The 13,313-nt window shown below is 34.8% G+C and overlaps 1 protein-coding gene across 1 annotated transcript in view; it reads left to right on the top strand.

Annotated features, from left to right (window-relative positions):
• Nucleotides 1-1,131: 1,131 nt before the first annotated feature.
• Nucleotides 1,132-13,313, top strand: part of LOC128025528 (uncharacterized) — a 35,869-nt gene continuing 23,687 nt past the window's right edge. Inside the window, exons 1-8 of the mRNA XM_052611973.1 lie at nucleotides 1,132-1,177; nucleotides 1,636-1,737; nucleotides 2,397-2,423; nucleotides 2,994-3,127; nucleotides 3,229-3,525; nucleotides 3,624-3,719; nucleotides 3,800-3,938; nucleotides 4,768-4,901. Of these exons, the coding sequence (XP_052467933.1) occupies nucleotides 1,680-1,737; nucleotides 2,397-2,423; nucleotides 2,994-3,127; nucleotides 3,229-3,525; nucleotides 3,624-3,719; nucleotides 3,800-3,938; nucleotides 4,768-4,901 (885 nt within the window). The 5' untranslated portion in view covers nucleotides 1,132-1,177; nucleotides 1,636-1,679. The remainder of the gene's footprint in view (nucleotides 1,178-1,635; nucleotides 1,738-2,396; nucleotides 2,424-2,993; nucleotides 3,128-3,228; nucleotides 3,526-3,623; nucleotides 3,720-3,799; nucleotides 3,939-4,767; nucleotides 4,902-13,313) is intronic.

Here is a 13,313-nt window from a genome sequence, read left to right as displayed (position 1 = left end):
TGTATAACAATAACGTTCAAGGATAAATATATTTATATTAAAACTGTAGTGTAGCAAAAACAGTTATATTCAAGCCATTTTAAGACAAATAAATTATTTTCATGGGGAAAAATTTACAATGTTGTCTTGAGGGGATTTTAAGAAGAAAATGCTTTAAAATTCTTTATGCACCAAGAGTTTGTAATACTCCAAAAACGGAGGAAAAATTGAAATCACATCATAAGACCCCTTTATATTTGATGGTTTGTAATGGTATTTGTAGTGAAAGCCATTAGAATTTCTGTGATGGTTTCTATTGTTTGTTTTTTAGTTTATTCAGTAGGGAAATAAAACTTAATGGTAAAACATTTTACATTTAAAAAAAAATGATTTGATGTTGATTTAATGTTTGATAATCATTCGGGGAAGAACATACAGTACATTCACTTAATGTTTGTTTCTGTTGTATCCTCATTCTTTACATGCTTGGTTTTTTCATCTGCTGTTCTCAGTTTATTCCTATGAATACAGCTCCATCATTCTGTTATTCATTATTCAGTTCGGTAACTTGAGTAATGAGCAATATTATGGAGGGGGGACTCATATTTTATCCGGAAGCAACAGTTTGAGGTTAAAGACACCTTCATGATGGATGCAGCTTTTCACTTCACAAGATGTTAACCGATTGACTGAGTGGTGTTTACTTGCTATTTCTACATAATAAAATTGTTCCAGGGTTCACAAATTGAACCAGTGTTTTTTTTTTTTTTTTTTTTTTTTTTTTTTTTTTATGTGACCAGGTTGGATGTAATGCTACTTTTCTCCCCCAAATCTGTTTTTTTTTTTTTTTTTTTTTTATGAAGAAACAAACTATTCCTGTAACTGAGTTTATGGCAGTTTGACAGTTTTTTTTGTTTTGTTTTAAGTTTCAATCTTAAAACAGCTAAGACAGTCACACTGACTTGCACTGACTTGATTTGTTGTAGTATAGTTTACCTGTCAACAACAACAACAAAAAAATGTTTGGCTCTTGGCATATCATGCTGTAATCATACGGTGTAAATGTTCTGTGTAACTTCTTTTTTCCCCATTCCAGCGGATGTTTCCTCTTAAACGCAGGTCTGGGACACATTTAAAACCAATGACAAGTTCCTGCTAACCCACAGCAGGCACAAGAGTCTGTTAGAAGCTGTCTGAGGTAAGTCAGATCTTTTTCTGTTAAGCTACATAAGCTTTATTCTAGGTTTTATATTTTATTTTAGTCAATTAAATCTGTCCTTCCTGAATAAAAGTATTAATTTCTTAAAAAAATAAAGAAATAAAAACATTTGTTACAAAGAGTATTATCACAGTATCCACCAGATCCTCGAGTCAGTAATTAAGGTGCATATTTACAATAGTAGCCTACACCGAGTAGTTTAACATATGAATGTACACAATTTGTATACTGTAATTCATTTTAAGGTAAACACCTATTTGAAATAAAGATCTGCTGATAATTGAATAATAATTTTATATTTTATATTAGCTGTTTTCGTACGGCTGTGAATGAATTATCTGATTTCTATTAAAGCTTTCATTGAGAGCCATTCATTGGTTTATTTTATTTACTTTATATTTAATAATGCATTATACTTTAACGCTGTCTGATTACAGGAGAAGGACTCCTACATTCTGGTTTTATCTCTGACGTCGTCATCATGAGATTGTCTCCAGTATCACAACATCTGCTGGTGTTCATATCAGTCCTGTCACTCAGTAAGGCTTTGACCTTGATTGATCTTAATGTGGCAAAGACAACATAAATATAAAAATGTGTGTTTCTGAGTTTGATCATATTTCTTACTCTTTAACAATCGGGTCACATTTTTGGGGTGGTGGTTGAAAAAATGGACAAAAAAGAAATTAATAATGCGTATTATGTGAAACTTATAATGCAAAATGAAATGAAAAAAATTCTCTACTTATGATAATTCACAAAAAACAACAACAACAACAATATGGCCAGTCAGAACTCTGTAATGTAACAAGCTGCTCATAAGTCATCGAAATTATTCATGAAAAATGGGTCAAGCGGAACTTTTGAAGTTCTTTAAAAAGAGGACAACAGAAAATGTATGATTTTTCCTTGATTATAATTTAAAGACAGTCTTATGTTATTGTGCCGTAGCTTATGTGTGTCTGTGAGGGATGAGTTAACGACTTTGCAAAAAATAAAAAAATTATTCAAGCAATGAAAGAAAAAAATAGCCTATACCCATTAAAAATTACACACATTTTGTAATCGTTATGTAAAATTAGCTACAGAAACAGCATCACCCCCTCCCCTCCCCCACCCGACCGATAAATAAACTGACTTGTTTTTTTATGTACATTAGAAACTGTTTTATAATTGAATGTTCATTTTTATTTAATAGGCATTACAACAGCAACGGCATGGACAGGTAACTATGACCATTGAATTAACAGTATATACATTCATATCAATATCACCACAATTATAAGATCGCAACTTGCAAAAAGTTGATCTTTAGACATCACAGACCTGATGATATCTGCATGGCATAGTCTTGAAGCCAGAAATTCCCCTGATGAAAGGTATAATAACTGAAACTGAAATGTGTGCTTGATGAGCGAAAACAGATGTAATTTGTTCTTGCACATCAAGCGTGCGTTAGAGCTTACATTTACCATATTTAATGAGCGTAAGATGGATATAGGATTAAGCTTGTTTGTCATCTGACGATTAGAGCCAAGGTGACTTACTGTACCATGTTCTTAATCACTCAAGTGAACTTAAAGACAAAGAGTACGAATGGGAAGATAGATTGTACTCTTAGAGATGATTTTTATAGTGATTAAATATTTTACTGTCACATCTGCAGTTACACCCCACTACTAATTAAAGGCAGATTCACATTTGATGTAGACAAACATAAGTCATAAATCTTTGTGAATTGTTAACATTTTGTATTTTTTGTGCTCTCTCTCTCTCTCTCTCTCTCTCTCGTCAGCACCGGTGATATTCTACCCATTCGGCTCAGCAGCAGGAGACACACAAGTTCTTGAAACTGGGTCTGAAACCTCTGCATATGTTGCCTTCTCCACTCCATTTAAGTTCTTTGGCCGCACATACAGCCACACATATGTGAGGATCCGGATCTATTGCCAGTCTAATATGAATGAAAATGTTGTGGTAAGCCAGTTCATGCTTTCCTTGTGTATCTGAAGTGATTTATTTTATTTCAGGTTAATAATAACGGACTCCTTACATTCAACCAAGCTTTACCAGAAGCTCAACCTAACATCTTTCCCATGTTTGGAAGTAGAGACTTCATTGCCCCGCTCTGGGCTGACCTTGATGACATTAGTATAGGCCTTTACTCCTATCAGGAGTACACAAATGGAAGTGTTCTCACTCGTGCCACTCAGGATATAAACCAGTATTACCCTCAGATGAACTTCAATGCTTCTTGGGTCTTTGTTGCAACGTGGGACTTTGTTTTAACGTCAAATATAACTGTTTTAAATCTTCACTTAGCACCGGTAAGTTTTTCTTCTTTTTCGTTCACAGATGGTCTCAGACTGTATAGACAGATGAATCATGACGTTGTGTATGTTTGTGTTTTTTCTTTTTTTTTCAGGCTATCACTTTTCAAGTCATTTTGATTTCAGGTGGTGGTTATTACTTCATTTTGATGAATTATGGTGACTGTGTTGCGATATCCATATCAGTGGAGGTAAAACAAATATTAAAGGATTGAAATGATATTCTATACTGGTTCTGTACTTAAACACAACATTTGATTGGTTTTTACAGGCAGGATATGACACCATCGACTCCACTGACTACTATCGGATTCATTATTCATCGAATGGCAACTACCTCCCAAACCTCAAGAACACAACTAACGTAAATGTTCCAGGTCGCTGGGCCTTCCCTGTGAACGACAGACCAGGTAGGACTTTCATCAGGATCTGTGCAGCTCTGTCTCAAACATATTTGCTTGGATTCAACCTGTTGTCAACCATAGTAGAAAACACGTGTATTGATGGGGATATTGATCATTCCCAATGCTGAAGAAAATCGAAACAGTGGGTGATTACATTAAAGGAATTAATTTGAATGAATAATAATAGTTAGTGCTTAAAAGATGTAATACAGCAAATGTAAATGAGTATTTTGTTTGTGCTGGTGTTTTGCTTCTAGTTCGTAGCTTTGAGCTCAGCTATAGTCCTGATGCTAATGTGCTCTAATGTTAAACAATTAGATAAACAGATATACAATTTAAAATTGTAAAATCTCTTGACAATACTTGAATGTTTTGTTGTACAACGTAAACTATTATTACATTTTTTTATAAACATAACAGCTTCAAAAATTGCATTTTCAAAGTATGGATGTGTATTGTACATTGTAGAGCAGACTTTATTTTATCCATAAATTAGAAAAACCCAGAGGAAGATCTCAAACCAACCCATGGTGAATTAGCCAGGTTTTGACATGCTCCTCTCTGTAGCACCAAATTATGGCAGACCCTTTTTAAATTACAGGGATTTCAGAAGTTTTTGCATTCCTATTTGCTCCAATAGCAAAAGGGGTTGGGGGGAAATGGGATACCATGATAGCGTTTTTAAGACTTTCCAAAAGAGGAAATGAGATTGATTATGTTGGTCAGAGGAGAGTAAGATTATATTTACTGTCACACACAATGCACCACAAGAGGTCATCATGGTTCCACTATGACAGCGAGATTCAGACATATCCTTTGTTTATTCTTTTGGTAGCTCCAGAAATATTCTACCCATTCGGCTCAGCAGCTGGAGACACAAACAATACTGCTGCTGATGATGGAAGCTCCTCTGTTATTCAACTGTTGAGTCCATTTCCATTCTTTGGCCGCACATACCAGCAGATTTATGTAAGAATTTAGTTCCATCCGAGTCTAAATGTGAGTGGTAAATGCTTCATAAACTCATCCGTGATCAGTGATTTGGACAATATTTCTCATGTTGCAGGTTAATAATAATGGACACCTCACATTCAACCAACCTTCATCACAATTTGTTCCCTACTCATTCCCTGCTAGAGGAAGCCAGGATGTAATTGCTGGTCTTTGGACAAACCTTGACAACAGTGCGAGAGGTGTAGTTTCTTATCATCAGTACACCAGTGGAAATGTTCTCACACGTGCCACTCAGGATATAAACACACAGTTCCCAAATCTGAACTTCACTGCTTCTTGGGTCTTAGTTGCAACGTGGAATAAAGTTGCTTACTTCAACTTAATCAACACAGTAAGATTGATGCTCTTCTTAACTATAACAGTTTTTACTTTATTCATGATTCATTTTCTGAATACTTGGTCAAATACAGTAGACCATAAAGACAGCAACCAAGAAAACAACAATATATTGATAAGCTTAAAGTGTTTATCTTTTGATTTTTGCAGGAAACATCGTTTCAAGTGGTTTTAATTTCAGGTGGTAATTTTTCATTTATTCTGATGAATTATGGTAACATTGCTGTAACAGCACATCCAGTGCAGGTGAAAGAAACTTGTTTTTTGTAATGAGAACAAAATTTTACTATTCACTACTGTATAAAAGTTAATATTCTCTCATACTGTTTATATGAATAATGTTTTTTCACACTTTCAGGCTGGTTATGACACGATAAACTCCACACACTACTTTGTGATTCCTGGATCAATCAATGGCAGCTTCATCTCAAACCTCAGGAACTCCAGTAATGTTAAAGTTCCCGGTCGATGGGTCTTCAGGGTGGACAGTGGACCAGGAAACAGCAAAAGTAAAAGCCTTATTTATAGATAATGTCATGATAAATTTCCTATCATCCTTTACAGTGTTTGTATGGTTAGTGTGAAAAAAACACAGACAAACATTTTAGGTGTTCCTGTGTGTTTCCTTCTAGACCGTGTCATTGGATTACGTATTAGACTTTCCTCATTTATGGACTTGACACAGAATGGCAGCACTGAAATAGTTTTACAGCAAGTACGTCACACTTACTATGAATATTTAAACAGAATACGGTTCAAATAGATCACATGGGGAAAGTTAGTTCTGTTTGTCCATCTGTGTTTCAGATCAAGCAGGAGCTGGTCAAGTACGGTCTGCCAAACAGCATCGACCTGAAGTTAAGAAAACTGCAAAAGACAAAGCTGTAATTTCATCTTCTTTCAGGAAAAGAAGTAAAACCAGTTTGATTAGCATCTTTCAACAAATGTCCCTAACGACTGATGATGTAATAGTTTCAGTTTTCATCAAGGTGGTTTCATTTAAAGGATTAAAAAGGACGCAAAACCACATAAAATTATCTTAGAAGAGGTGCATTGGTATTCTTCACTGAACCTCCTTTTTCTTTACATATCGATCAAATATCAACTGACAACTGCAGAAGCGTAGACTTTATTGTAAGTAAAACTGTTTTTTCTCATTCACCTAAATTAGAACTATATCTTATAAGCATACAAATACTTGTCTTATTGTAGCCTATAGTTTGAATGCAGTTTATGTGATTAAAAGTGTCTGCCAAATGCATCAATGTCATATTACATCTTATTGCATGATTCTTCCTTATTTCTGTCTGTAAAATCACTTAAGCATTTTTAAAATGGGAATCTAAATTTGTAACTTAATAAAAAATAATATTGTTTGACTATATGTCAAATCACCTTTATTTCTTATTTCAGTTATAAACATGAGAAAACCAGAAACAGTGATGGAAACTTGTGCTTTATATAAACTCTAATAAGACTGTAGTGTGATTGTTCAGCTCAGTTTAGTGTTGATTTAGTTAAATTCAATAATTGTCAAGTTCATCCGTCATGAAATGAGTTCAACTATAAGCAGTTTAACAGAAGGCAGCAATGCAACAACCGGTTTATTTGTTAAGTGTCTTACAGCAAATATCCCAGTGATTAAAGATTACACATCACCAGTGTTCACTAAGATGGTTTCATTTTAAAAGATTTAAGCTTTAAAAAAAGGACACAAAACTCCATAAAATTGATCCTTTGGATAATTTTGTGTGGTGAATAAATGAAAATGTATATTGTGATTGACTAAAAATCTTACATGATATTATCATGATATCATCAATGTGGTCAAGTCATTTGTGAACAAATTGTTGTTGTTTTGTTTGTTTGTTTTTTTGTTTTTGTTTTTTTTGAGTGAGAACTTTTCAGTGAATCATTGATTCTGTTCACAGATCTGATCAGACTGATCCAATCCTTAAATTCAGTTCAGTAATTCAGTCTCTGTAAATTTCTCTTTTCCTCATGCAAATCTATGTTGTGGCTACGTTTACATGCAACCAAATAATCAGTTTGTAATCAGACTGAAGGCTCGATCGGAATGAAAAGCTTTCATTTAAAAACCTTAATCGATCTGATTGAGCTCGATGAGAATGAAATTTCGATCAGATTGAAGGGGGTGGTTTATTCCTCTTCTAATACAATTGAGAGTGCATGTAAACACACTATTGGATTGAACCACAAAACTGAAAGGACAAAGTACAGTACATGCAATGACGCAGAAATAATGTAGTTGACGGGTGGAACTAAGGCTCAAGTGTCCTGTCATTATAAAATTCTCCTTTCACTTGGCAACTGTGAAGTAGAGCAGGAAAACCTGTTTTTGGATAATCGTCCACAGGAAACTTGTTTTGGGCACGGGGAGGGGCTTTGTTTGCATGATAAATCTTAGCAGCAGGCATAGCTGGATAAATATTAATTCTGCTTTTAAAAACAAATAAAGACACTGTGTAGGAGAGTGCATATTGTGTACAAACAGTGAGAAACTCTATATTTGTGCATTGTGTGCATGTCAAAAAATATATATACGCACACATCAACTAGATTACTTTATTTGGCATTCATGTATACATTTCAGTCAGATTCATCAATCAGAATGAATTCAGTCTGATTGAACCAAAAATCGTGCAATGAAATCATAGAAATCATAGATTTATTGTTACTGATGATAAAAATGTTTGGCTCTTGGCATATCATGCTGTAATCATACGGTGTAAATGTTCTGTGTAACTTCTTTTTTCCCCATTCCAGCAGATGTTTCCTCTTAAACGCAGGTCTGGGACACATTTAAAACCAATGACAAGTTCCTGCTAACCCACAGCAGGCACAAGAGTCTGTTAGAAGCTGTCTGAGGTAAGTCAGATCTTTTTCTGTTAAGCTACATAAGCTTTATTCTAGGTTTTATATTTTATTTTAGTCAATTAAATCTGTCCTTCCTGAATAAAAGTATTAATTTCTTAAAAAAATAAAGAAATAAAAACATTTGTTACAAAGAGTATTATCACAGTATCCACCAGATCCTCGAGTCAGTAATTAAGGTGCATATTTACAATAGTAGCCTACACCGAGTAGTTTAACATATGAATGTACACAATTTGTATACTGTAATTCATTTTAAGGTAAACACCTATTTGAAATAAAGATCTGCTGATAATTGAATAATAATTTTATATTTTATATTAGCTGTTTTCGTACGGCTGTGAATGAATTATCTGATTTCTATTAAAGCTTTCATTGAGAGCCATTCATTAGTTTATTGTATTTACTTTATATTTAATAATGCATTATACGTTAACGCTGTCTGATTACAGGAGAAGGACTCCTACATTCTGGTTTTATCTCTGACGTCGTCATCATGAGATTGTCTCCAGTATCACAACATCTGCTGGTGTTCATATCAGTCCTGTCACTCAGTAAGGCTTTGACCTTGATTGAACTTAATGTGGCAAAGACAACATAAATATAAAAATGTGTGTTTCTGAGTTTAATCATATTTATTACTCTTTAACAATCGGGTCACATTTTTGGGGTGGTGGTTGAAAAAAATGGACAAAAAAGAAATTAATAATGCGTATTATGTGAAATTTATAATGCAAAATGAAATGAAAAAATTCTCTACTTATGATAATTCACAAAAAAAAAAAAAAAAAAAAAAAAACAACAACAATATGGCCAGTCAGAACTCTGTAATGTAACAAGCTGCTCATAAGTCATCGAAATTATTCATGAAAAATGGGTCAAGCGGAACTTTTGAAGTTCTTTAAAAAGAGGACAACAGAAAATGTATGATTTTTCCTTGATTATAATTTAAAGACAGTCTTATGTTATTGTGCTGTAGCTTATGTGTGACTGTGAGGGATGAGTTAACGACTTTGCAAAAAATAAAAAACTTATTCAAGCAATGAAAGAAAAAAATAGCCTATACCCATTAAAAATTACACACATTTTGTAATCATTATGTAAAATTAGCTACAGAAACAGCATCACCCCCTCCCCTCCCCCACCCGACCGATAAATAAACTGACTTGTTTTTTTATGTACATTAGAAACTGTTTTATAATTGAATGTTCATTTTTATTTAATAGGCATTACAACAGCAACGGCATGGACAGGTAACTATGACCATTGAATTAACAGTATATACATTCATATCAATATCACCACAATTATAAGATCGCAACTTGCAAAAAGTTGATCTTTAGACATCACAGACCTGATGATATCTGCATGGCATAGTCTTGAAGCCAGAAATTCCCCTGATGAAAGGTATAATAACTGAAACTGAAATGTGTGCTTGATGAGCGAAAACAGATGTAATTTGTTCTTGCACATCAAGCGTGCGTTAGAGCTTACATTTACCATATTTAATGACCGTAAGATGGATATAGGATTAAGCTTGTTTGTCATCTGACGATTAGAGCCAAGGTGACTTACTGTACCATGTTCTTAATCACTCAAGTGAACTTAAAGACAAAGAGTACGAATGGGAAGATAGATTGTACTCTTAGAGATGATTTTTATAGTGATTAAATATTTTACTGTCACATCTGCAGTTACACCCCACTACTAATTAAAGGCAGATTCACATTTGATGTAGACAAACATAAGTCATAAATCTTTGTGAATTGTTAACATTTTGTATTTTTTGTGCTCTCTCTCTCTCTCTCTCTCTCTCTCTCTCTCTCGTCAGCACCGGTGATATTCTACCCATTCGGCTCAGCAGCAGGAGACACACAAGTTCTTGAAACTGGGTCTGAAACCTCTGCATATGTTGCCTTCTCCACTCCATTTAAGTTCTTTGGCCGCACATACAGCCACACATATGTGAGGATCCGGATCTATTGCCAGTCTAATATGAATGAAAATGTTGTGGTAAGCCAGTTCATGCTTACCTTGTGTATCTGAAGTGATTTATTTTATTTCAGGTTAATTATAACGGACTCCTTACATTCAACCAAGCTTTACCAGAAGCTCAACCTAACATCTTTCCCATGTTTGGAAGTAGAGACTTCATTGCCCCGCTCTGGGCTGACCTTGATGACATTAGTATAGGCCTTTACTCCTATCAGGAGTACACAAATGGAAGTGTTCTCACTCGTGCCACTCAGGATATAAACCAGTATTACCCTCAGATGAACTTCAATGCTTCTTGGGTCTTTGTTGCAACGTGGGACTTTGTTTTAACGTCAAATATAACTGTTTTAAATCTTCACTTAGCACCGGTAAGTTTTTCTTCTTTTTCGTTCACAGATGGTCTCAGACTGTATAAACAGATGAATCATGACGTTGTGTGTGTTTGTGTTTTTTCTTTTTTTTTTTTTCAGGCTATCACTTTTCAAGTCATTTTGATTTCAGGTGGTGGTTATTACTTCATTTTGATGAATTATGGTGACTGTGTTGCGATATCCATATCAGTGGAGGTAAAACAAATATTAAAGGATTGAAATGATATTCTATACTGGTTCTGTACTTAAACACAACATTTGATTGGTTTTTACAGGCAGGATATGACACCATCGACTCCACTGACTACTATCGGATTCATTATTCATCGAATGGCAACTACCTCCCAAACCTCAAGAACACAACTAACGTAAATGTTCCAGGTCGCTGGGCCTTCCCTGTGAACGACAGACCAGGTAGGACTTTCATCAGGATCTGTGCAGCTCTGTCTCAAACATATTTGCTTGGATTCAACCTGTTGTCAACCATAGTAGAAAACACGTGTATTGATGGGGATATTGATCATTCCCAATGCTGAAGAAAATCGAAACAGTGGGTGATTACATTAAAGGAATTAATTTGAATGAATAATAATAGTTAATGCTTAAAAGATGTAATACAGCAAATGTAAATGAGTATTTTGTTTGTGATGGTGTTTTGCTTCTAGTTCGTAGCTTTGAGCTCAGCTATAGTCCTGATGCTAATGTGCTCTAATGTTAAACAATTAGATAAACAGATATACAATTTAAAATTGTAAAATCTCTTGACAATACTTGAATGTTTCGTTGTACAACGTAAACTATTATTACATTTTTTTATAAACATAACAGCTTCAAAAATCGCATTTTCAAAGTATGGATGTGTATTGTACATTGTAGAGCAGACTTTATTTTATCCATAAATTAGAAAAACCCAGAGGAAGATCTCAAACCAACCCATGGTGAATTAGCCAGGTTTTGACATGCTCCTCTCTGTAGCACCAAATTATGGCAGACCCTTTTTAAATTACAGGGATTTCAGAAGTGGAACTCATCGTAGTTGGATAAACTTTTAAGCGGAATGGAAACTACTACAAATATGATTTTTGCATTCCTATTTGCTCCAATAGCAAAAGGGGTTGGGGGGAAATGGGATACCATGATAGCGTTTTTAAGACTTTCCAAAAGAGGAAATGAGATTGATTATGTTGGTCAGAGGAGAGTAAGATGTTATATTTACTGTCACACATAATGAACCACAAGAGGTCATCATATTCCCACTATGACAGCGGGATTCAGACATATCCTTTGTTTATTCTTTTGGTAGCTCCAGAAATATTCTACCCATTCGGCTCAGCAGCTGGAGACACAAACAATACTGCTGCTGATGATGGAAGCTCCTCTGTTATTCAACTGTTGAGTCCATTTCCATTCTTTGGCCGCACATACCAGCAGATTTATGTAAGAATTTAGTTCCATCCGAGTCTAAATGTGAGTGGTAAATGCTTCATAAACTCATCCGTGATCAGTGATTTGGACAATATTTCTCATGTTGCAGGTTAATAATAATGGACACCTCACATTCAACCAACCTTCATCACAATTTGTTCCCTACTCATTCCCTGCTAGAGGAAGCCAGGATGTAATTGCTGGTCTTTGGACAAACCTTGACAACAGTGCGAGAGGTGTAGTTTCTTATCATCAGTACACCAGTGGAAATGTTCTCACACGTGCCACTCAGGATATAAACACACAGTTCCCAAATCTGAACTTCACTGCTTCTTGGGTCTTAGTTGCAACGTGGAATAAAGTTGCTTACTTCAACTTAATCAACACAGTAAGATTGATGCTCTTCTTAACTATAACAGTTTTTACTTTATTCATGATTCATTTTCTGAATACTTGGTCAAATACAGTAGACCATAAAGACAGCAACCAAGAAAACAACAATATATTGATAAGCTTAAAGTGTTTATCTTTTGATTTTTGCAGGAAACATCGTTTCAAGTGGTTTTAATTTCAGGTGGTAATTTTTCATTTATTCTGATGAATTATGGTAACATTGCTGTGACAGGACAGCCAGTGCAGGTGAAAGAAACTTGTTTTTTGTAATGAGAACAAAATTTTACTATTCACTACTGTATAAAAGTTAATATTCTCTATATATACTGTTTATATGAATAATTTTCTACACACTTTCAGGCTGGTTATGACACGATAAACTCCACACACTACTTTGTGATTCCTGGATCAATCAATGGCAGCTTCATCTCAAACCTCAGGAACTCCAGTAATGTTAAAGTTCCCGGTCGATGGGTCTTCAGGGTGGACAGTGGACCAGGAAACAGCAAAAGTAAAAGCCTTATTTATAGATAATGTCATGATAAATTTCCTATCATCCTTTACAGTGTTTGTATGGTTAGTGTGAAAAAAACACAGACAAACATTTTAGGTGTTCCTGTGTGTTTCCTTCTAGACCGTGTCATTGGATTACGTATTAGACTTTCCTCATTTATGGACTTGACACAGAATGGCAGCACTGAAATAGTTTTACAGCAAGTACGTCACACTTACTATGAATATTTAAACAGAATACGGTTCAAATAGACCACATGGGGAAAGTTTGTTCTGTTTGTCCATCTGTGTTTCAGATCAAACAGGAGCTGGTCAAGTACGGTCTGCCAAACAGCATCGACCTGAAGTTAAGAAAACTGCAAAAGACAAAGCTGTAATTTCATCTTCTTTCAGGAAAAGAAGTAAAACCAGTTTGATTAGCATCTTTCAACAAATGTCC

The sequence above is a fragment of the Carassius gibelio genome, chromosome A12, assembly GCF_023724105.1.
Source record: "Carassius gibelio isolate Cgi1373 ecotype wild population from Czech Republic chromosome A12, carGib1.2-hapl.c, whole genome shotgun sequence".
Lineage (NCBI taxonomy): Eukaryota > Metazoa > Chordata > Actinopteri > Cypriniformes > Cyprinidae > Carassius > Carassius gibelio.
This window is presented reverse-complemented; position numbering and strand designations above follow the sequence as displayed.